The 25,613-nt window shown below is 38.7% G+C and overlaps 1 protein-coding gene across 1 annotated transcript in view; it reads right to left on the reverse strand.

The window, feature by feature from the left end:
- The window catches only part of TBC1D32 (TBC1 domain family member 32), a 262,628-nt gene that overhangs the window by 181,538 nt on the left and 55,477 nt on the right, over positions 1–25,613 (reverse strand). Inside the window, exons 17-18 of the mRNA XM_030809627.1 lie at positions 4,408–4,609; positions 3,638–3,720 (exon numbers count right to left, since the gene is read on the reverse strand). Coding sequence (XP_030665487.1) covers positions 3,638–3,720; positions 4,408–4,609 — 285 coding nt within the window. The remainder of the gene's footprint in view (positions 1–3,637; positions 3,721–4,407; positions 4,610–25,613) is intronic.

A 25,613-nucleotide genomic window follows, 5' to 3' on the forward strand; every position in this document is an offset into this window, starting at 1 on the left:
TTCACAAACTATGCAATGTCTAACAAAGGACTAATTTCCAGAATCTACAAAGAAGTCAAAGAAATCAGCAAGAAAACAAAAAACAAATAATCTCATTAAAAAGTGGGCAAAGGACATGCAGAAACAATTCTCAAAACATACAAACAGCCAACGAGCATTTGAAAAAAAATGTTCAATATCACTAATCATCAGGGAAATGCAAATTAAAACCACTTATTCCTGCAAGAAAAAAAGGCCATAATTAAAAAGTCAAGGTCGGCACAGTGTCTCACGCCTATAATCCCCGCACTTTGGGAGGCCGAGGCAGGCGGATCACGAGGTCAGGAGATCAAGACCATCCTGGCTAACATGGTGAAACCCCGTCTCTACTAAAAATACAAAAAAATTAGCCAGGCGTGGTGGTGCACGCCTGTAGTCCCAGCTGCTCAGGAGGCTGAAGCAGGAGAATGGCATGAATCTGGGAGGTGGAGCTTTCAATGAGCCGAGATCATGCCACTGCACTCCAGCCTAGGAGACAGAGCGAGATTCCGTCTCAAAAAAAAAAAAAAAACTCAAAAAAACAAGAGATGTTGGTATGGATGTGGTGGGACACTTTTACACTGCTGGTGGGAATGTAAACCAGTACAACCACTATTGAAAACAGTATGGAGATTCCTTAAAGAACTAAAAGTAGAACTACAATTTGATCCAGCAATCCCACTACTGGGTATCTCACCCAAAGGAAAAGAAGAAATTATATGAAAAAGACATAGGCACAAGCATGTTTATAGGAGCACAATTCACAATTGCAAAGATATGAAACCAATCTAAGTGCCCATCAACCAATAAGTGAATAAAGAAAATGTGGTACATATACGCCATGGAATACTACTCATTCACAAAAAAAAAGGAAATAATGTCTTTTGCACCAAGTTGGATGAAGCTGGAGGCCGATTTTTCTAAGTTAAGTAACTCAGAAATAAAAATCCAAATGTCATATGTTCTCACTTATAAGTGGGAGCTAAGCTCTGAGGATGCAAAGGCATAAGCATGATATAATGGACTCTGCGGGTACAGGAGGAAAATTTGGAAGGGGGGTAAGGGATAAAAAATTACATATTGGGTACAGTGTACACAGCTTGAGTGATGGATGCACAAAAAGCTCAGAAATCACCACTGAAGAATGCATCCATGTAACCAAAAGCACCTGTACCCCGAAAACTATTGAAATAAAAATTGAAATAACTACTGAAATTAAAAATAAAAATTAATTATTAAAAAATGAGATCTAAAAATTACCTGAAAAATAAACTATAGAAATGTATTTTTCTCCACATCCTCTCCAGCACCTGTTGTTTCCTGGCTTTTTAATGACGGCCATTCTAACTGGTGTGAGATGGTATCTCATTGTGGTTTTGATTTGCATTTCTCTGATGGCCAGTGATGATGAGCATTTTTTCATATGTTTTTCGGCTGCATAAATGTCTTCTTTTGAGAAGTGTCTGTTCATGTTCTTTCCCCACTTTTTGATGGGGTTGTTTGTTTTTTTCTTGTAAATTTGTTTGAGTTCATTGTAGATTCTGGATATTAGCCCTTTGTCAGATGAGTATGTTGCAAAAATTTTCTCCCATTCTGTAGGTTGCCTGTTCACTCTGATGGTAGTTTCTTTTGCTGTGCAGAAGCTCTTTAGTGTAATTAGATCCCATTTGTCAATTTTGGCTTTTGTTGCCATTGCTTTTGGTGTTTTAGACATGAAGTCCTTGCCCATGCCTATGTCCTGAATGGTATTGCCTAGGTTTTCTTGTAGGATTTTAATGGTTTTAGGTCTAACATTTAAGTCTTTAATCCATCTTGAATTAATTTTTGTATAAGGTGTAAGGAGGGGATCCAGTTTCAGCTTTCTCCATATGGCTAGCCAGTTTTCCCAGCACCATTTATTAAATAGGGAATCCTTTCCCCATTTCTTGTTTTTGTCAGGTTTGTCAAAGATCAGATAGTTGTAGATATGCGGCATCATTTCTGAGGGCTCCGTTCTGTTCCATTGATTTATGTCTCTGTTGTGGTACCAGTACCATGCTGTTTTGGTTACTGTAGCCTTGTAGTATAGTTTGAAGTCAGGTGCTGGAGAGGATGTGGAGAAATAGGAACACTTTTACACGGTTGGTGGGACTGTAAACTAGTTCAACCATTGTGGAAGTCAGTGTGGCGATTCCTCAGGGATCTAGAACTAGAAATACCATTTGACCCAGCCATCCCATTACTGGGTACATACCCAAAGGACTATAAATCATGCTGCTATAAAGACACATGCACACGTATGTTTATTGCGGCACTATTCACAATAGCAAAGACTTGGAACCAACCCAAATGTCCAACAACGATAGACTGGATTAAGAAAATGTGGCACATATACACCATGGAATACTATGCAGCCATAAAAAATGATGAGTTCATGTCCTTTGTAGGGACGTGGATGAAACTGGAAAACATCATTCTCAGTAAACTATCACAAGGACAAAAAACCAAACAACACATGTTCTCACTCATAGGTGGGAATTGAACAATGAGAACTCATGGACACAGGAAGGGGAACATCACACTCCGGGGACTGTTGTGGGGTGGGGGGAGCGGGGAGGGACAGCATTAGGAGATATACCTAATGCTAAATGACGAGTTAATGGGTGCAGCAAAACAACATGGCACATGGATACATATGTAACAAACCTGCACATTGTGCACATGTACCCTAAAACCTAAAGTATAATAATAAAAAAATAAATAAATAAAAAATAAAAAAAAGAAATGTATTTTTCTCACCCTTTAATGTAAAAAACAAAGCAGCTAATTGTGTGACAACTATATTAGAAAATAAATTATAGCAAATGTTTAGGGAATTAACTATTTGTTGAACCATTACACTGTTAAGGAAATGCAGAAGGCTTTTTGTTTGATTGTTTTGTAAGTTAAACTACACCTTCCTTAAAAAAATTCAAATTCCACTTCAACATCTCTTTAACAAAGAATAGCCCTTCAAGTTCTCCCTAATTATTATCATTTTAGACTATGCCAATACTCGATTATAAAATAAGAACAGAACCTAGAAAAACATGTTGCCCGAGTTTAGTTCAAAAAATCTATTTTCCCCATTAATCTGACTCTATATCCTACTGATATCTGTAAAGAAACATGGAGACATCTAAATTAAAATTTGATGTAAATATTGATTTAAATAATTTTCCAAAGCCAAAACCTAATTGAAATGTACTCCCACCACATTTAGAAAAATCATATTTTAAATATAAATAGACTTCATTGGCATTTGAGAACATATTATTTCTACTAAACTCTCCAGTTAACTTTCCAACTTTAGTATTCAGTAATTCTCCAAATTTTCTGGAAACACGATAATATGTCACATTTCCTAATCTAAGATGTAAAAACAGAATGAAACAAGTATAATAAATATTGTTTGATTTTAAAAAGGTTATGAGTATTACATGATCTCTAAAGTTTTTCCAAACTAATTTTCCTTGATCCTGTATATAAACATTTACCATCCTATAAAACATTTTTGCCATAGTATTCTATTACATTTTAATAATTTTAAATTTATTTCAGCAAATATAATAAATGGATGACTTTCATCAATTGTACTTACATATTTTGGGATTCCTGGCTTACTGAAGAAACAGAATCAGAACCCTCTACTGGAGTAGGAATTCTTTCTGACAGCAAACTTGTCTAAAAAATAGTAGAATAATTTATATTTCTTACTGATAGCACTACCCATATATTTATATTTTTATAATTATATTTATAATTATATTCATATTTTTATAATTATATTTATAATTATATTTTATAATTATATTTCTTACTGATAGCACTGCCCATAAGATTTCTTATGTTGCATTTTTGTTTTATCCTTAATGTTATTAAAATCAAAATTATCTTGAAATTTTAAATTATTTGGTTGTTAATGAAATATCATATAACATATTTTACAAATAAACCATATTAAATGGGGGGAAAAGACTTAGTTGTCCACTGATATACATATATATGGCTATTGCTACATTACGATCTCTAGTATCCACAATAAAAACCCAGCTGTCTCTAAAAATTACTTTAAAATAACTCCCAAAGAGTGTTAGTCTATGTAAGGAAAATTAACCTAAAGCCTCATCTACGAGAAGATAAAAATCTGTAGCACCCATTTAAGTCTTAGAACCTTGTCCCACTGGGAAAGGAGATACTGCAGTCATCCTGTGCCAAATTAAGATACATTATGTCCCCTAGAGTACTGTGATGCTAAAGAAGTCATATTTGCCCCAGTTAAATATTTCATCCAAAGTACAACACTACAATGGTGCTTACATTTGAAATAAAGATTTGCAGGGAGGAAAACCACAGCTTGAAAATACTTACCTTTTTCCACGCCTTTGCTATAGATTCATGCAAATTGTAAGTGATTAACACCTGCAAGCCTTCACATGTACTATATATGTGACGACACACAGAAATAAAAGCTCCTTTAACCACAGTCAACATTTCTGATCCAGAAAATGCAGAAATATCTTCATCGAGAAGTTTTTTCAAAAACTGGGCAATTATATGAGCACCTGTAGGACTAAAAGATGATACCTGAAAGTGATTCCAAAGTTATATTAATCTTGACTTCAAAAAGCTCTACCAAAAAGGCTAGTCTTGTCACAAAAACTCTTCATTTGCTTGACTCCCTTTTAGTCCTCCTCTAACTTTTCTCAGACATGTCAATATTCATGTTCCCACCCATGCGCAGATGTCTAGTAATAAGAACAGTTTCAGTGGGATGGAAGGAAAAAATATAGAGAGAGGGAAAAAGCAGAAAAACTTTACAATTAAAAGATTACAGACTCATTGAGACCACGGCCATGTAGATAAGTATTGTCAATTCTACAGTGAAAACATAATCCTAAATGCTCCATTCCTAGCACTTATTGACACATTCCCCATCCCATTAACAGGACTTAGTTCCCCTACATCAAAGGCTGAGAAACTTTTTTTTTCTTTTTTTTTTGAGATGGAGTGTCCTCTGTCAACCGGACTGGAGTGCAATGGCGCGGTCCTGGCTCACTCCGCCTGCCGGGTTCAAGCAATTCTCCTGCCTCAGCCTCCTGAGTAGCTGGGATTACAGGCGCGTGCTACCATGCCTGGCTAATTTTTGTACTTTTTTAGTAGAGACGGGGTTTCACCATATTGGCCAGACTGGTCTCGAACTCCTGACCTCAGGTGATCCACCCACCTCAGCCTCCCAAAGTGCTGGGATTACAGGTGTAAGCCACCATGCCCAGCCAGCTGAGACACTTTTAAAAGTAATAATAGATAAGTACTTAATAAATGCTCAGAATTTACACAAGTTCAATGGTGCGCATTAGACTGTTGTAGTTACAGGTCCTAATATTTTTCCCTACGCCACTGATTTGTTGGAAAAACAGTCATGTTTATTTGGATAACTACTTTACCATGGTGTCATTTAACTTTTTTCTCTAGTTCTCCATGTATCCTATAAAGTGATCATTAGATCTAGAGAATTATTTAAAGTTTAGTTTCTTTTGTTTCCTTTCCTTTTTTTTCCTTGGTAAAATAACTTCATAGTTGGTTGTCGCTGTCTATCTCCTATTGCATGAAGCACTATCTGGATGTCCCAATTTTAGTGGTGCTAAAGATCATTGGTCAGATGGTATCACCCTGACCTCTGCAGTATATAACCCTCCCCATCAACCTTTCACCTAATGATTTTAGCATCCATTAATGATCATTTCCTACATCTACTATTTCATTAAGGATTACCAAACTATGATTTTTCTGATTATATCATTTATTTTGCATTTATTAGATAGAATTCTTCCGCGAAGAACTTTTCCTCAGTAATGTTTTAGTCACACTAAAATACAGTTTGTACAGAAAAGGCTGGAAAAAATGCTTAAATTTTCTTTTTATCAATTTGCATACTAATAAGTTGGTGTCCTAGTGACTCAGCAGGTAATTGATAAAGTTTATTTTTTGTTTGTTTTCTATTTCAGTGCCTTTTCAAACCCATGTATTTTTTATATACTTTATATATGTCAATCCATTGCAGTCATTATTTGTCTTATTCTCAAATTATCCATCTTAAGCCAGTAGGAGGCCCCTTCTGGTTGGCTCTGGGGTACTTTTGACACTATCCCATTGGTCTTAGATAGGTTCTGAAATGGTAAGATATCCCAGGATCATCCTCCACACTTCCTGGCACAGACCCAGAATCAGCCACTCCTGTCTCTTTTTAGAACAAAAAGATACTTAGACAATACAGATAATAGCTCACAGTGAAGTAGTTGCTACTATTCCAGTGATAGTGCTGGGAAAAATATAACTTAAGAGAAAAAATAAGTTCATAATTTTATTTCTATTATGAATTGAAGATTCAGGTTTCTTATTTAACTACTTTATACTTTTATCTTTTTCTCTTATATTGAAAATCTTAGTTCCTTATGACATTACTATAATTACTTATTTGCTCTATGTTATAATTATGTATAACAATTTCAAAACAGCAACAGCAATATTACTTCTAAACAAATACTAAATGCAGTTTAAGATTACTTTGAGGATTTTTTTTAACCTTAGAATATATCCCACTGGAAATTTTCAAACAAAATTAGATTATTCGAAGTAATTCTTTTCTCTGCACGAATATGTCACTAACTTGATTGATATTTAAATTTACTAATCCCTTTGTTTGCAGCTTTCAATTATTGTGGCTTCATTCTTTTTCTTTTGAGACAGAGTCTCGCTCTGTCACCCAGGCTGGAGTGCAGTGGCACCATCTTGGCTCACTGCAAGTTCCGCCTCCCTGGTTCGCAGCATTCTCCTGCCTCAGCCTCCCCAGTAGCTGGGACTACAGGCGCCTGCCACCACGCTCGGCTAATTTTTTGTATTTTTAGTAGAGACGAGGTTTCACCGTGTTAGCCAGAATGGTCTCGATCTCCTGACCTCGTGATCCACCTGCCTCGGCCTCCTCAAAGTGCTGGGATTACAGGCGTGAGCCACCGTGCCCGGCTTTTTTTTTTTTTTTTTTACATTTAATATGTAAACAGCAAAGTCCAAAGTCAAATCTAGGTATAATCAAGGTATAATCCTAAATATCTTGTTTCCATATCTGTTTCTCCACATTTTTCTCTCCCCCTCCTAAAAGTAACCATTTTCATTAGTTTTCACTTTGTCCATTCATCATTCTCTTCTAAAAATATAAACACATATGATCATTCATATTTCTTTGTACCATACAAAAGGTAGCATTCTATTAACATTCTTCTGTTTTCCTTTATTCACTTAACAACATATCCTGAAAATAACTCCACAGAAATACACAAAAAGATTCCCTTTTATAGACAGCTCAGTGCTCCACTGTGTAAATATAATTCAATCAACTAGCCTCTCGTTAGTGAACTTTTGAGATGAATCCAGTCTTCCATTAATATAAATAATCAGAATCTATACTTTTAACTGGACAATGAAGATTCAGAAGAAAATCTAATATTTTATGCCTTATCTCTTTAACTTCAATGTGAGGGAGACTTTCTTTAATATTAAAAAAAGGAAGGGAGAAAGGAAGGAAGAAGGAAGGAAGGAAGAGAGAGAGAGAAAGAAAGAAAGAAAGAAAGAAAGAAAGAAAGAAAGCAAGCAAGCAAGCAAGCAAGCAAGCAAGCAAGCAAGCAAGTGAGCGAGCCAGATGCAGTGGTTCATGACTATAATCCTAGCACTTTGGGAGGCCAAGTCAGGTGGATCACTTGAGGTCAGGAGTTCGAGACCAGCCTGGACAACATGGCAAAACTCCATCTCTACTAAAAATACAAAAATTAGCCCAGAACGGTGGCGCACACCTATAGCCTCAGCTACTCTGTAGGCTGAGGCAAGAGAATTGCTTGAACCTGGGAGGTGGAGGTTGCAGTGAACAGAGATCACGCAACTGCACTTCAACTTGGGCGGCAGAGTGAGACTCCATCTCAAAACAAAACAAAAAAAAAGAGGCCAGGCACGGTGACTCACGCCTGTAATCCCAGCACTTTGGGAGGCCAAGGTGGGCGGATCACGAGGTCAGGAGATCAAGACCATCCTGGCTAACATGGCAAAACCCCATCTCTACTAAAAATATGTGTGGTGGCGGGCACCTGTAGTCCCAGCTACTGAGGAGGCTGAGGCAGGAGAATGTCGTGAACCTGGGAGGCGGAGTTTGCAGTGAGCCGAGATTGCACCACTGCACTCCAGGCTGGGTGACAAAGCAAGACTCCATCTCAAAAAAAAAAAAAAGAACCCAGATCTCACAAAGATAATGATTGGGAAAAATTTGACTACATGTAAATTAATAATATCTATATAGAAAAAAAAACTTAAATAGCGTTAAGTGGTAGACAATAAAAAGAAGTCTTGGAACTCATGACAAAGAATTAGTCTTCCTAATTTAAAATAAAGTTGTTATTAATAAAGATCCTAGTTAAATATGGCAGACTGAACATATACATTCACTGCTCCCTCCATAAATACTAAAATTCAAAAGTAAAAGGATTTTCCAGTAGGCAATAAAACCCCCAAAGACAAGAAGAATGGAAAAGATGTCGTAGTAAAATTTTAGAACCTGGAAATCAAAATAACAAGCAGTAATTCAGGACACAGAAAAACCTCAATTATCAGCCACAATGTGAAAAACAGAATAAACCTGATTCATCTTACAGAACCTCTCAAAAAAACACAGGAATTGGTGGTAACAAATATCTCTAAATTGGGGGGTAAAAGTGAAATTGAAAACAGAAGAGCTGCCTGAAAGCCAGTCTTTCAGAGGAGTCTGACCTCCAGATTCCCTTCCGCATTTCATGCAGCTAACCCAGTGTGCTTCTTGGAAGGTAGGCAGAGCTCATGAAAGAGAAGACAACAGAGGGTATCACAGGATTCAATCAAAGTTTATATACTAACACTTGAGATGCATCACCATTTCCACCCAGCCTTCTTCTCCCACTAGGCTTATATTCCTCAGGCAGCTAACAGTAAGAAGTTTCTCTATGGAATCCCATAAGAACAAAGGAAAAACCAAATATAATAACATTAGGGGTTCCCAAACAAAATGCCACAGAAAGGGCCCACTAAAGTAAAGACCACAAATTACAAGTCCCACTTTCTTGTATCATTTCCAAGCATCTTTTTACTGGCTTTCAAATATTTGAATAAACCTCCAATTTAAAAGATAGAGACCATGATAACAGATACAGAAAGCAATTTAGAAGGAAAAAAGAAAATATGCCAGATTAAAACTTTATTATCTTTATGTAGGTAAAAAGAACTTACTATACTCAAAAAAAAACGGGGGCAGGAGGCATATGGCCAACTAGAAGCAGCAACCATCAGAGGCTCCCACTGAAAAGAACCAAAACAGCATGTGAATCCTGCACTGGCAACCAAGGTATCCAGGTTTTATCATTAGGACTGACTAGGAGGCTGGCATGACCTATGGAGACGAAGGAAGAGCAAGGTGGTGTGGCGGCCCACCTTAGATCTACACAGGGCAGGGGAGCCCCCTCCCCTCAGCCAAATGGGGCGGTGAGTGAGCATGTTACCCAGCCTGGGAAGCTGTGCTTTGCCATGGAACTGTGCTACCCATGGTTCAGAAGATCCCACTGGTGAGCCCACTCCACTGAGGCCTTCGGTCCTAACCACGGAGCCATGCAGATTCTCAACAGCCACTCGGCTGGAATCGTCGTCAGCCTGCTGAGTTCCTGGAGGGAGGGGTGGCCATGACCACTGCTGCTGCTGATTGCTGTCTAAGCTGTCTGAGCTCCTAGGGGGAAGAGCGGCAGCCACCACTGCTGCTACCTGCTGTCTAAGCCATCTGAGAACCCTGGGGGAGAGGCAGAGACAACACTGCTGCGGCTAGCTACCTAAGACACTAAGCTCCCAGCGGTGAAGGGCTGCAGCTATCACTATAGCTCCAGGCCGTGCTTTTCCCTGCTAGCGCTAGGGAGGCTGAATGGCTTGGTCCCAAGAGGTATTCCCCACAGCACAGCACACCAGCTGTGGCAGATCTTGGCCAGACTGCCTCTTCAGACCAGACGCTGACCCAACCCTCCTCACTGGGTGGGGCCTCCCTACAGGAACTCCAACAACTCCAGCCAGCGGCTCAGGGACAGAAGTCTGATCTCCCTGGCCTGAGCCCCTAGAAGAAGTGGTGACTGTAGTCTCCATGGAACAGCAGACTTAGTCTTTCCTCCTGCTAGCTCTGAGGAATCTGGGCAGCCCAGAAGAGTTGGTTTCCCCCCAGTGCAGCACACCCTCTGCCAAGGAGCAGTCAAAGTGCTTCATTAAATGGGTCCTGATTCCCATGCCCCCCAACTGGGTGACACACCCCAAAAGGGGTCACCAGACACCCTATACAGGGGCATTCCTACTGGCATCAGGTTGGTGCCCCTCAAGGTCAGAGATCCCAGAGGAAAGAGCCCGACACCCATCTTTGCTGTTCTCCAGTCTCCTCAGGTGACATCTCCAGGCATGGAAGCAAACCAGACGAATAGGGCCTGAAGTGAACCGCCAGCAAACCACAGCAGCCCTACAGAAGAGGGACCTGACTATTGAAAGAAAAACAAACAGAAAGCAACAACAACAGCATCAATGAAAAAAATCCTCAAAAAAACCTCATCCAAAGGTCAGCAGCCTCAAAAATCCAAAGTAAACAAACTCATGAAGATGTGAAAGAATTAATGAAAAAAACGCTGAAAACCAAAAAGGCCAGATTGTCTCTTTTCCTCCAAATGATCGGAACACCTCTCCAGCAAGGGCACAGAACTGGACAGAGGATGAGATGGATGAATTGACAGAAGTGAGCTTCAGAAGGTAGGTAATAACAAACTTCAATGAGGTAAAGGAGCATGTTCTAACCCATTGCAAAGATGCCTAGAACCATGATACTAGGTTACAGGAGCTGCTAACTGGAATAACCAGTTTAGAGAGGAACATAAATGACCTGATGGAGTTGAAAAACACAACACGAGAACTCTGTGAATCATACACAAGAATCAATAACCAAATCAATCAAGTGGAAGAAAGAATATCAGAGTTTGAAGACTATCTTGCTGAAATAAGGCAGGCTTAGAGAAAAAAGAGTAAGAAGTAATGTACAAAACCTACAAGAATTACGGGACTACGTAAAAAGACCGAACCTATGACTGACTGGAGTATCTAAAAGAAACGGGAAGAATGGAACCAAGTTGGAAAACACACTTCAGGATATCATCCAGGAGAACTTCCCCAACCTAGCAGGACAGGCCAACATTCAAATTCAGGAAATACAGAGAACCCCACTAAGATACTCCACAAGAAGATCAACCACAAGACATATAATCATCAGATTCTCCAAGGTTGAAATGAAAGAAAAAATGTTAAGGGCAGCCAGAGAGAAACGCCAGGTCACCTACAAAGGGAAGCCCATCAGACTAACAGCATATATCTCAGCAAAAAATCTGCAAGACAGAAGAGAATGGAGGCCAATATTAAATACTTTTTCTTTTTTTTTTTTGAGACAGAGTCTCACTCTGTCACCCAGGCTGGAGTGCAGTGGCGTGATCTCAACCCACTGCAACCTCCTCCTCCCAGGATCAAGCGATTCTCTTGCCTCAGCCTCCTGAGTAGCTGGAACTATAGGCATGTGCCACCATAACAGGCGAATTTTTCTATTTTTAGTAGAGACGGAGTTTCACCATGTTGGCCAGGCTGGTGTCGAACGCCTGACCTCAGGTGATCTGCCTGCCTCAGCCTCCCAAAGTGCAGTGCTAGGATTACAGGCATGAGCTATGGCACCTAGCCATTCAACTTCTTAAAGAAAAAAATTTTCAACCCAGAATTTCATATCTGGCCAAACTAAGCTTCATAAGTGAAGGATAAATAAAATCATTTATAGACAATCAAATGCTAAGGGAGTTCATCACCACCAGGCCTGCCTTGCAAGAGCTCCTGAAGGAAGCACTAAATAGGGAGAGGAAAAACCAGTATCAGCCACTGAAAAAAACACACCAAACTACAAAGACCAATGACATTGTGAAGAAACTGGATTAACTAGTGTGCAAAATAACCAGCTGGCATCATGATGACAGGATCAAATTCACACATAACAATATTAACCTACAATGTAAATGGGCTAACTGCTCCAATTAAAAGACACAGACTGGAAAATTGGATAAAGAGTCAAGACCAATCAGTGTGCTATATTCAAGAGCCTCATCTCATGTGCAAAGATACACATAGGCACACACACACACAAAAAAAGATAGAGGTAAGTCTACCTAGCAAATGGAAAGCAGAAAAAAAGCAGGGGTTTCAACACTAGTTTCTGACAAAACAGACTTTAAACCAACAAAGATCAAAAAAGACAAAGAAGGACATTACATAATAGTAAAGGGATCAATTCAACAACAAGGGATCAATTCAACAACAAGAGCTAACTATCCTAAATATATATGCACCCATTATAGGAGCACCCAGCTTTATAAAACAAGTTTTTAAAGACCTAAAAGTGACTTAGACTACCACACAACAATAGTAGGAGACTTCAATACCCCACTGACAATATTAGACAGTGGGATATTAACGAGACAGCAAATTAACAATGATACTCAGGATTTGAACTCAGCTCTGGGTCAAGAGGACCTAACAGATATCTACAGAACTCTCCACCCCAAAACAACAGAATATACAATCTTCTCAGTGCCACATGGCACTTACTCTAAAATCAACCACATAATTGGAATTAAAACACTCCTCAGCAAATGCAAAAGAAATGAAATCATTATAAACAGTCTCTAAAACCACAGTGCAAAACTCAAGATTAAGAAACTCACCCAAAATCACACAACTACATCAAAATTGAACAACCTGCTCCTGAATGACTCCTAGGTAAATAATGAAAATAAGGCAGAAATCAAGAATTTCTTTGAAGCCAATGAAAACAAAGAGACAACATACCAAAATCACTGGGACACAGCTAAAGCAGTGTTAAGAGGAAAATTTATAGCACTAAATGCCCACATCAGAAAGCTAGAAAGATCTCAAATCGACACCATAACACCAAAACTAAAGGAACTAGAGAAGCAAGAACAAACAAATACAAAAGCTAGCAGAAGACAAGAAATAACTAAGAACACAGCGGAAATGGAGAGACAAACATGAAAATCCTTCAAAAAAAATCAATGAATCCAGGAGCTGTTTTCTTGAAAAAATAAAATAGACCACTAGTTAGATTAATAAAGAAGAAAAGAGAGAATAAAATAGAAACAATAAAAAATGATAAAAGGGATATCACCACCGACCCCATAGAAATAAAAACTACCATCAGATAATACTACAAACACCTCTGCATAAATAAACTAGAAAATCTAGAAGAAATGGATAAATTCCTGGACACATACACCCTCCCAAGAAGAAGTCAAATCCTTGAATAGAACAATAACAAGCTCTGAAATTGAGGCAGTAATACATAGCCTAGCAACTAAAAAAAGCCTAGGACCAAATGGATTCACAGCCAGATTCTACCACAGGTACAAAGAGGAGCTGGTACCATTCCTGCTAAAACTATTCCAAACAATTAAAAGGAAGGGACTCCTCCCTAACTCATTTTATGAGGCCAGCATCATCCTGATACCAAAATCTAGCAGAGACACAACAAAAAAAGAAAACTTCAGGCCAATATCCCTAATGAACATCAATGTGAAAATCCTCAATAAAATACTGACAAACCAAATCCAGCAGCACATCAAAAAGCTTATCCACCATGATCAAGTTGGCTTCATCCCTGGGATGCAAGGCTGGTTCAACATACGCAAATCACATAAACAGAACCAATGACAAAAACCATGATTACCTCAATAGATGCAGAAAATGCCTTGATAAAATTCAACACTCCTTCATGCTAAAAACTCTCAATAAACTAGGTATTGATGGAACATATCTCAAAATAATAAGAGCTATTTATGACAAACTTACAGACAATATTATAACGAATGGGCAAAAGCTAGAAGCACTCCCTTTGAAAACCAGCAAAAGATTCACCACTCCTATTCAACATAGTATTGGAAGTTCTGGCCAGGGCAATCAGGCAATAGAAACAAATAAAGGATATTCAAATAGGAAGAGAGGAAGTCAAATTGTCTCTGTTTGCAGATGACATGGTCCTATATTTAGAAAACCTCGGCCGGGCAAGGTGGCTCACGCCTGTAATCCCAGCACTTTGAGAGGCTGAGGTGGGCAGATCACGAGGTCAGGAGATCCAGAACATCCTGGCTAACATGGTGAAACCCCGCCTCTACTAAAAATACAAAAAAAATTAGCCAGGTGTGGCGGCGTGTGCCTGTAGTCTCAGCTACTGGGGAGGCTGAGGCAGGAGACTGGCATGAACCTGGGAGGCAGAGCTTGAAGTGAGCAGAGATCACGCCACTGCACTCTAGCCTGGGCAACAGAGCAAGACTCCATCTCAAAAAAAAAAAAAAAAGAAAACCCTATCATGTCAGCCCAAAAGCTCCTTAAGCTGACAAGCAACTTCAGCAAAGTCTCAGTATACAAAATCAATGTGCAAAAATCAGAACCATTACTATACATCAACAACAGACAAACAGAGAGCCAAATCATGAATGAACTCCCATTCACAATTGCTACAAAAAGAATAAAATACCTGGGAATACAGCTAACAGGGGACGTGAAGGAAGTCTTCAAAGCAAACTATAAACCACTGCTCAAGGAAATAAGAGAGGACATCAACAAATGGAAAAACATTCTATCCTCATGGATATGAAGAATCAATATCGTGAAAATGGCCATACTGCCCAAAATAAATCATAGATTCAATGATATTCCCATCAAACTACCATTGACATTCTTCACAGAATTAGAAAAAAACTGCTTAAAAAAAATGTATATGGAATCAAAAAAAAAAGAGTCCATATAGCCAAGTCAATCCTAAACAAAAAGAACAAATCTGGAGGTGTCATGCTACCTGACTTCAAACTATACTAAAAGACTACAGTAACCAAAACTGCATGGTACTGGTACAAAAACAGAGATATAGACCAATGGAAAAGAATAGAGGCCTCAGAAATAAGACTACATCTACAACCATCTGATCTTCGACAAACCTGACAAAAACAAGCAATGGGGAAAGGAATCACTATTTAATAAATGGTGCTGGGAAAACTGGCTAACCACATGCAGAAAACTGAAAATGGATGCCTTCCCTTGCACCTTATACAAAAATTAACTCAAAATGGATTAAAGACTTAAATGCAAAACTCAAAACCATAAAAATCATAGAAGAAAATCTAGACAATACCATTCAGGACATAGGCATGGGCAAAGATTTTATGATGAAATCGCAAAAAGCAATTTCAACAAAAGCTAAAACTGATAAGTAAGATCTAATTAAACTAAAGAGCTTCTCCATAGCAAAAGAAACTATTATCAGCATGAACAGGCAACCTGCAAAATAGGAGAAAATTTTTGCAATGTACCCATCTGACAAACGTCTAATACCCAGAATTTACAAGGAACTTAAACAAATTTACAAGAAAAAATAAACCCATCAAAAAGTGGCTAAAGGACATGAATGGACACTTCTCAAAAGAAGACATTTATGCAGCCAACAAACTTATGAAAAAAAGCTCAACATTACTGATCATTAGAGAAATGCAAATCAAAACCACAGTGAGATAACATCTCATGCCAGTCAGAATGGCAATTATTAAAAAGTTAAGAAAAAATAGATGCTGGACAGCATGTGGCAAAATAGGAACACTTTTACACTGTTGGCGGGAATGTAAATTAGTTCAACCATTTTTGACAGTGTGGCGATTCCTCAAGGATCTAGAAGCAGGAATATCATTTGAGCCAGCAATCCCACTACTGGGTACATACCCAAAGGAATATAAATCATTCTATTATAAAGATACATTCACACGTATGTTTACTGCAGCACTATTCACAATAGCAAAGATGTGGAACCAACCCAAATGCTTATTAATTATAAACTGGATAAGAAAATGTGGCACATACACACCATGGAATACTATGCAGCCATAAAAATGAATGAGTTCATGTCCTTTGCAGGGAGATGGATGAAGCTGGAAACCATCATCCTCAGCAAACTAACACAGAAACAGAAAACCAAATACCACATGTTCTCACTCATAAGTGGGAGCTGAAAAATGAGAACACATGGACACAGAGAGGGAAGAACACATGCCGGGGCCTGTCGGTGGGAAAGGAGCAAGGGGAGGAAGAGTATCAGGACAAACGGCTAATGCATGCAGGGCTTAATGCCTAAGTGACAGGTTGATATGTGCAGCAAACCACCATGGGCACACATGTACCTATGTAACAAACATGCACGTTCTGCACATGTGTCCCAGAACACAAAATAAAATTAAAAAAAAAATAGGATGCTAAAATAACAATGTGCTCTTCTAAAAAAAAAAAGGGCGGGGGGTGGGGGGCAGTGGAGGCAGAAGTTTCAAAGATGGCCGAATAGGAACAGCTCCAGTCTACAGCTCCCAGTGTGAACAACACAGAAGATGAATGATTTCTGCATTTCAAACTGAGGTACGGAGTTCACCTCACCGGGAATTGTCAGACACTGGGCGCAGCCCACGGAGTGTGAGCTGAAGCAGGGCAGGGCATCACCTCAAAAGGGAAGCACAAGAGGTTGGGGAATTCGCTTTCCTAGCCAAGGGAAGTCATGAGAGACAGTACCCGGAAAATTGGGACACTCCCAACCTAATACTGTGCTTTTCCAACAGTCTTAGCAAACGGCACACCAGTAGATTATATCCTGCACCTGGCTCAGAGGGTCCCACGCCCACGGAGCCTAGCTCACGGCTAGCACAGCAGTTTGAGATTGAACTGCAAGGTGAAAGCGAGGCTGGAAGAGGGGCGTCTGCCATTGCTGAGGCTTGAGTAGGTAAACAAAGAAGCCAGGAAGCTCGAACTGGACCCCATTGCAGCTTAAGGAGGCCTGCCAGCCTCTGTAGACTCCACCTCTGGGGGCAGGGCATAACTGAACAAAAGGCAGCAGAAACTTTTACAGACTTAAACGTCCCTGTCTGACAGCTTAGAAGAAAGTAGTGGTTCTCCCAGCACGGAGTTTGAGATCTGAGAATGGACAGACTGCCTCCGAAAATGGGTCCCTGAACCCAGAGTAGCCTAACTGGGAGACACCTCCCAGTATGGGCCAACTGACACCTCATACAACCAGGTGCCCCTCTGAGACGAAGCTTCCAGTGGAAGGATCAGGCAGCAACATTTGCCATTCTGCAATATTTGCTGTTCTGCAGCCTCCACTGGTGATACCCAGGCAAAGAGGGTCTGGAGTGGACCTCCAGCAAACTCCAACAGACCTGTAGCTGAGGGTCCTGACTGTTAGAAGGAAAACTAACAAACGGAAAGGACATCCACACCAAAACCCCATCAGTACCTCACCATCATCAAAGACCAAAGGTAGATAAAACCACAAAGATGGGAGAAACCAGAGCAGAAAAGCTGAAAATTCTAAACATCAGAGCGACTCTTCTCCTTCAAAGGAACGCAACTCCTCGCCAGCAACAGAACAAAGTTGGACGAAAAATGACTTTGAAAACCTGAGAGAAGAAGGCTTCAGATGATCAGTAATAACAAATTTCTCCGAGCAAAGGAGGATGTGAGAACCCAACACAAAGAAGCTAAAAACCTTGAAAAAAGATTAGACCAATGGCTAACTAGAATAAACAGCATAGAGATGACCTTAAATGACCTGATGGAACTGAAAACCATGGCAGGAGAACTACGTGACACATGCACAAACTTCTGTAGCCGATTCGATCAAGTGGAAGAAAGGGTATCAGTGATTGAAGATCAAATGAATGAAATGAAGTGAGAAGAGAAGTTTCGAGAAAAAAGAATAAAAAGGAACAAACAAAGCCTCCAAGAAACATGGGACTATGTGAAAAGAGCAAATCTACATCTGATTGGTGTACCTGAAAGTGACGGGGAGAATGGAACCAAGTTGGAAAACATCCTGCAGGATATTCCCCAACCTAGCAAGGCAGGCCAACATTCGAATTCAGGAAATACAGAGAATGCCACAAAGATACTCCTCGAGAAGAGCAACTCCAAGACACATAATTGTAAGATTCACCAAAGTTGAAATGAAGGAAAAAATGTTAAGGGCAGCCAGACAGAAAGGTCGGGTTACCCACAAAGGGAAGCCCATGAGACTAATAGCTGATCTCTCGGCAGAAACTCTACAAGCCAGAAGAGAGTGGAGGCCAATATTCAACATTCTTAAAGAAAAGAATTTTCAACCCGGAATTTCATATCCAGCCAAACTGAGCTTCATAAGTGAAGGAGAAATAAAATTCTTTACAGGCAAGCAAATGCTGAGAGATTCTGTCACCACCAGGCCTGCCATACAAGAGCTCCTGAAGGAAGCACAAACATGGAAAGGAACAACCGGTACCAGCCACTGCAAAAAAATTCCAAATCGTAAAGACCATCAAGGCTAGGTAGAAACTGCATCAACTAACGAGCAAAATAACCAGCTAACATCATAATGACAGGATCAAATTCACAAATAACAATATTTACCTTAAATGTAAATGGACTAAATGCTCCAATTAAAAGACACAGACTAGCAAATTGGAAAAAGAGTCAAGGCCCATCAGTGTGCTGTATTCAGGAGACCCATCTCACGTGCAGAGACACACATAGGCTTAAAATAAAGGGATAGAGGAAGGTCTACCAAGCAAATGGAAAACAAAAAAAAGCATGGGTTGCAATCCTAGTCTCTGATAAAACAGACTTTAAACCAACAAAGATCAAAAGAGACAAAGAAGGCCATTACATAATGGTAAAGGGATCAATTCAACAAGAAAAGCTAACTATCCTAAATACATATGCCCCCAATACAGGAGCACCCAGATTCATAAAGCAAGTCCTTAGAGACATATAAAGAGACTTAGACTTCCACACAATAATAATGGGAGACTTTAACACCCCACTATCAACATTAGACACATCAATGAGACAGAAAGTTAACAAGGATATCCAGGAATTGAACTCAGCTCTGCACCAAGCAGACCTAATAGACACCTACAGAACTCTCCACCCCAAATCAACAGAATATACATTCTTCTCAGCACCATATCACACTTATTCCAAAACTGACCACATAGTTGGAAGTAAAGCACTCCTCAGCAAATGTAAAAAAACAGAAATTATAACAAACTGTCTCTCAGACCACAGTGCAATCAAACTGGAACTCAGGATTAAGAAACTCACTCAAAACCACGCAACTACTTGGAAACTGCACAACCTGCTCCTGAATGACTACTGGCTACATAACGAAATGAAGGCAGAAATAAAGATGTTCTTTGAAACCAATGAGAACAACGACACAACATACCAGAATCTCTGGGACACATTTAACGCAGTGTTTAGAGGGAAATTTATAGCACTAAATGCCCACAAGAGAAAGCAGGAAAGATCTAAAATGGACACCCTAACATCACAATTAAAACAACTAGAGAAAAAAGAGCAAACACATTCAAAAGCTAACAGAAGGCAAGAAATAACTAAGATCAGAGCAGAACTGAAGGAGATAGAGACACAAAAAACCCTTCAAAAAAATCAATGAATCCAAGAGCTGGTTTTCTGAAAAGATCAACAAAATTGATAGACCGCTAGTAAGACTAATAAAGAAGAAAACAGAGAAGAATCAAATAGATGCAATTAAAAAAAGATAAAGGGGATATCACCACTGATCCCGCAGAAACACAAATTACCATCAGAGAATACTATCAACACCTCTACCCAAATAAACTAGAAAATCTAGAAGAAATGGATAAATTCCTGGACACACACACCCTCCCAAGACTAAACAAGGAAGAAGTTAAATCCCTGAATAGACCAATATCAAGCCCTGAAATTGAGACAATAATTAATAGCCTACCAACCAAAAAAAGTCCAGGACCAGACTGATTCACAGCCAAATTCTACCAGAGGTACAAAGAGGAGCTGGTACCATTCCTTCTGAAACTATTCCAATCAATAGAAAAAGAGGGAATATTCCCTAATCATTTTATGAGGCCAGCATCATCCTGATACCAAAGCCTGGCAAAGACACAACAAAAAAAGAGAATTTTAGACCAATATCCTTAATGAACATTGATGCAAAAATCCTAAATAAAATACTGGCAAACCGAATCCAGCAGCACATCAAAAAGCTTATCCACCACGATCAAGTTGGCTTCATCCCTGGGATGCAAGGCTGGTTCGACATATGCAAATTAATGAACGTAATCCATCACATAAACACAATGAAAGACAAAAACCACATGATTATCTCAATAGATGCAGAAAAGGCCTTCAATAAAAATTCAACAGCCCTTCATGCTACAAACTCTCAATAAAATAGGTACTGAAGGGACGTATCTCAAAATAATAAGAGCTACTTATGACAAACCCACAGCCAATATCATACTGAATGGGCAAAAACTGGAAGCATTCCCTTTGAAAACTGGCACAAGACAGGGATGCCCTCTCTCACCACTCCTATTCAACATAGTGTTAGAAGTTCTGGCCAGGGCAATCAGACAGGAGAAAGAAACAAAGGGTAATCAATTAGGAAAAGAGGAAGTCAAATTATCACTCTTTGCAGATGACATGATTGTATATTCAGAAAACCCCATCGTCTTAGCCCAAAATCTCCTTAAGCTGATAAGCAACTTCAGCAAAGTCTCAAGATACAAAATCAATCTGTAAAAATCACAAGCAGTCCTACACACCAATAACAGACAAATAGAGAGAGAAATCATGAGTGAACTCCCATTCACAATTGCTTCAAAGAGAATAAAATACCTAGGAATCCAACTTACAAAGGATGTGAAGGACCTCTTCAAGGAAAATTACAAACCACTGCTCAACAAAATAAAAGAGGACACAAACAAATGGAAGAACATTCCATGCTCATGGGTAGGAAGAATCAATACTGTGAAAATGCCAAACTGCTCAAGGTAATTTATAGATTCAATGCCATCCCCATCAAGCTACCAATGACTTTCTTCACAGAATTGGAAAAAACTACTTTAAAGTTCATATGGAACCAAAAAAGAGCTCACATTTCCACGTCAATCCTAAGCCAAAAGAACAAAGCTGGAGTCATCATGCTACCTAACTTCAAACTCTACTACAAAGCTACAGTAACCAAAACAGCATGGTACTGGTACCAAAACAGAGTTATAGACCAATGGAACAGAACAGAGCCCTCAGAAATAATACCACCCATCTACAACCATCTGATATTCGACAAACCTGACAAAAACAAGAAATAGGGAAAGGATTCCCTATTTAATAAATGGTGCTGGGAAAACTGGCTAGCCATATATAGAAAGCTGAAACTGGATTCCTTCCTTATACCTTATACAAAAATTAATTCAAGATGGATTAAAGACTTAAATGTTAGACCTAACACCATAAAACCCTAGAAGAAAACCTAGGCAATACCATTCAGGACATAAGCATGGGCAAGAACCTCATGACTCAAACACCAAAAGCAATGGCAACAAAAGCCAAAATTGACAAATGGGATCTAATTAAACTAAAGGGCTTCTGCACAGCAAAAGAAACTACCATCAGAGTGAACAGGCAACCTACAGAATGGGAGAAAATTTTACAATCTACCCATCTGACAAAGGGCTAATATCCAGAATCTACAAAGAACTTAAACAAATTTACAAGAAAAAATCAAACAACCCCATCAAAAAGTGGACGAAGGATATGAACAGACACTTCTCAAAAGAAGACATTTATGCAGCAAAGAGACACATGAAAAACTGTTCATCATCAGTGGCCATCAGAGAAACGCAAATCAAAACCACAATGAGATACCATCTCACACCAGTTAGAATGGCCATCATTAAAAAGTCTGGAAACAACAAGTGCTGGAGAGGATGTGGAGAAATAGGAACACTTTTACACTGTTGGTGGGACTATAAACTGGTTCAACCATTGTGGAAGACAGTGTGGCGATTCCTCAGGGATCTAGAACTAGAAATACCATTTGACCCAGCCATCCCATTACTGGGTATATACCCAAAGGATTATAAATCATGCTACTATAAAGACATATGCACACGTATATTTACTGCGGCACTACTCACAATAGCAAAGACTTGGAACCAACCCAAATATCCATCAATGATAGAATGGATTAAGAAAATGTGGCACATATACACCATGGAATACTATGCAGCCATAATAAAGGATGAGTTAATGTCCTTTGTAGGAACATGGATGAAGCTGGAAACCATCATTCTCAGCAAACTATCACAAGGACAGAAAACCAAATGCTGCATATTCTCACTCACAGGTGGGAACTGAACGATGAGAACACATGAACACATGTGGGGAACATCACACACTGGGGCTTGTCGTGGGGTGAGAGAAGGGAGGAGGTATAGCATTAGGAGATATACCTAATGTAAATGACGAGTTAATGGGTGCAGCACACCAACATGGCACATGTTTACATATGTACCAAACCTGCATGTTGTGCACATGTTCCCTAGAACTTAAAGTATAATAAAAAAAAAAAAAAAAAAAAAAAAAAAAAAACAAGAAAAAAAAAGCTGTTGAATCAAGTTTGGCCTAAAACTGCCTGCTTACATATTTTAAGTTCAGCCTAAACATTTCTCTGTACATAGTGAACTATAACCTAGATGGAAGTATAAACAGACTGTAACCTACTCTTGTGCCAATCACCACTGGCCAATTAAAGGGGGCCAACTGTTCAAACTGTGTTCAAATAATGCAAACAGCAAGCTGTAACCAAAACAACTGTTTCTATACCTCACTTCCCCTTTCTTTGCATCACTTTCCTGTTTCTGTTCATAAATCTTCCACCATGCGGCTGTGCTGGTGTTTCTCTGAGCCTACTCTGGCTGAAGAGGCTGCATGATTCACAAATTGTTCTTTGCTCAATTAAACTCTGTTAAATTAAAAAAAAAAAAAAAAAAAAAAAAGCCAGGCACGGTGGCTCATGCCTGTAATCTCAGCAGTTTAGTAGGCTGAGGCGGGCAGATCATGAGGTCGGGAGGTCGAGATCAGCCTGGCCAATATGGTGAAACCCCATCTCTACTGAAAATACAAAAATGAGCCAGGCGTGGTGGCACATGCCTGTAGTCCCCGCTACTCGGGAGGCTGAGGCAAAAGAATCGCTTGAACCCAGGAGGCAGAGGTTGCAGTGAGCCAAGATCATGCCACTGCACTCCAGCCTGAGCGACAGAGTGAGACTGTCTCAAAAACAAACAAACAACAACAACAACAACAAAAAGCACAACTTAAATCAAAAATTCAATTTCAACAGAAAGGCTAGAAAACGAAAGCAGAAAAAAATTCCCAGAAAAAAAGATTTTAAAAGGAATAGAAAATAGAACAGATAAGAATGTCCAAGTTCAAATAATAGAATTTCAGAAAGAAAAAAAAAGAAGATAAGAAATCCAACTATTTTCCCTAAAAGGCATGAATCTTCAAATTTACAATGTTCATCAATATATGTACAATTATTATGTATCAATTTAAAAAGACATTCATCAAGTACATAAAGTAGAACTTCATCAAGAAACGTCATAACATTTCGGATCATTAAACACCAAAAAAAGACAAAAAAAAAAACTTCCAGAAAAAGAAAAATGAAAAATAAGGCTACTCCATAATGATGACAAAATATATTTCAGGGTAAAAGTTATGCACAAAACTGAGGCAGAAACCCATTCTCAACAAAGTAGGTGAGAAGACTCAAAAACAGATGCCTTTCATTAAACTCACAGACTTTGGTATTTTAACATGCTGAGAGAGGATTTAGTCAATTAGAAAAAAACATGTAGATGGCTTAGTACCGCAGTGAAAGTTAAGTACATTGAAAATTGTAGCAACCAACAAAAAAAAAACTATTATCTCCAAAGAAGGCAAAAATTGTGAAAGAACAGAAAAGTAACAAAAGAATACCACATGGCTCAGCTATGAAAAGCATTCACAATAATGTGAATACAATAAAACATTAAATAAGTCAATTGCACAACACTATTGCACTGATGGAGAATGAAGGGACTAGGTACCTATATCTATTTGTGTGTTTGGTGGGGAAAGCAGGGAAGAGAGATAAATTGTTGCAATGTAAGTCAGTGAACAATTGACAATTTAGCCTTAAGCTAAAAGAAATTATATGCACATTATTTGATAATATAAACAATAAAGAAAACATCAAAAACAGCTGAAAGTACTTGTCTCTAGAGAGCAAGAAAGGAACTGCTACTTTTTATAATAAATCTTTATGTTTACTGTATGCATATACAACTCAACGAACAATAAATCAAATTTTAAATGGACAAATGATATGGAAAGGAACATTACTGTCAAGGAAATGGAAATAGCCAATAACCCTATTGCCACAGGAGCAATGAGATGCTCAAACTCAATGAGATGACACAGGAAATATGAATCAAATAAGTAAACATAAATCGAATAAGTAAATATAAATCAAAACAAGATCTTTCACTCATTACGTTGCCAAAACATTTACAAACTGATTATGCAGTCCTGACAAGAATATAAAAAGGAGGGTATACCTCATACTTCCCGTAGACTGCTGGCAAGAAGGCAAAATTCAACTATTTTGAAAAGTAATCTGGCAGGATCTATAAGATATAAAATGTACAGACTCTCTAACCCAGCAATATCACTTTCAGGACTATCTTACTAAAATTTAAAAGGCTAGCAATATAAAGCATTTGATAACCCATAAAATCTTTATTTTTCTTGTTAATTAATCTAATGAGGCCAGGTGAGGTGGCTGACACCTGTAATCCCAGCACTTGGGGAAGCCAAGGTGAGCAGATCGCTTGATCTCAGGAGTTCAAGACCAGTCTGGGAAACATAGTGAAACCCTGTCACTGCTAAAAATACAAAAAATTAACCGGGCATGGTGGTGCACACCTATAGTCCCAGCTACTTGGGAGACTGAAGCACGAGAATCACTTGAGCCTGGGAGGCAAACATTGCAGTGAGCCGAGATCGCACCACGGCACTCCAGCCTGGGCAATAGAGTGAGACCTTGCTCAAAAAATACAAATGACAATAACAACAACAAAAAAACAAATCTAACGGATAAATTTATTCGAAGTAATTATTGCAAAAAAGTATTTGGTGATTATAGTTTATGAAAAAGTAAATGATTGACAGAAATGATATAAGGGACAGAAGGAAGGAAATGACTTCTTATAGGGTCATTGCACTAGACGTTAAGTGATATAGTGTTATTTGAAAGAGGACTAAATACAACTAAAACAATATAATTAGCAATTACCATTAATTCTGTTGTAAATGTATATTACAAACTTAATAGCAACCATTAAAAAGAGTGACAAAAAAGTATAATTGATATACTAAGAGAGGAGATAAAATGAAATCATACAGAATGCTCAATCAAAGCCAGATAAGGCAAAAAGAGTAGAAGACAAAAAAAAAAAAAAAAACAAAGGCAAAAAATATGGTAACTATTA

Source organism: Nomascus leucogenys, chromosome 3 (assembly GCF_006542625.1).
Source record: "Nomascus leucogenys isolate Asia chromosome 3, Asia_NLE_v1, whole genome shotgun sequence".
Lineage (NCBI taxonomy): Eukaryota > Metazoa > Chordata > Mammalia > Primates > Hylobatidae > Nomascus > Nomascus leucogenys.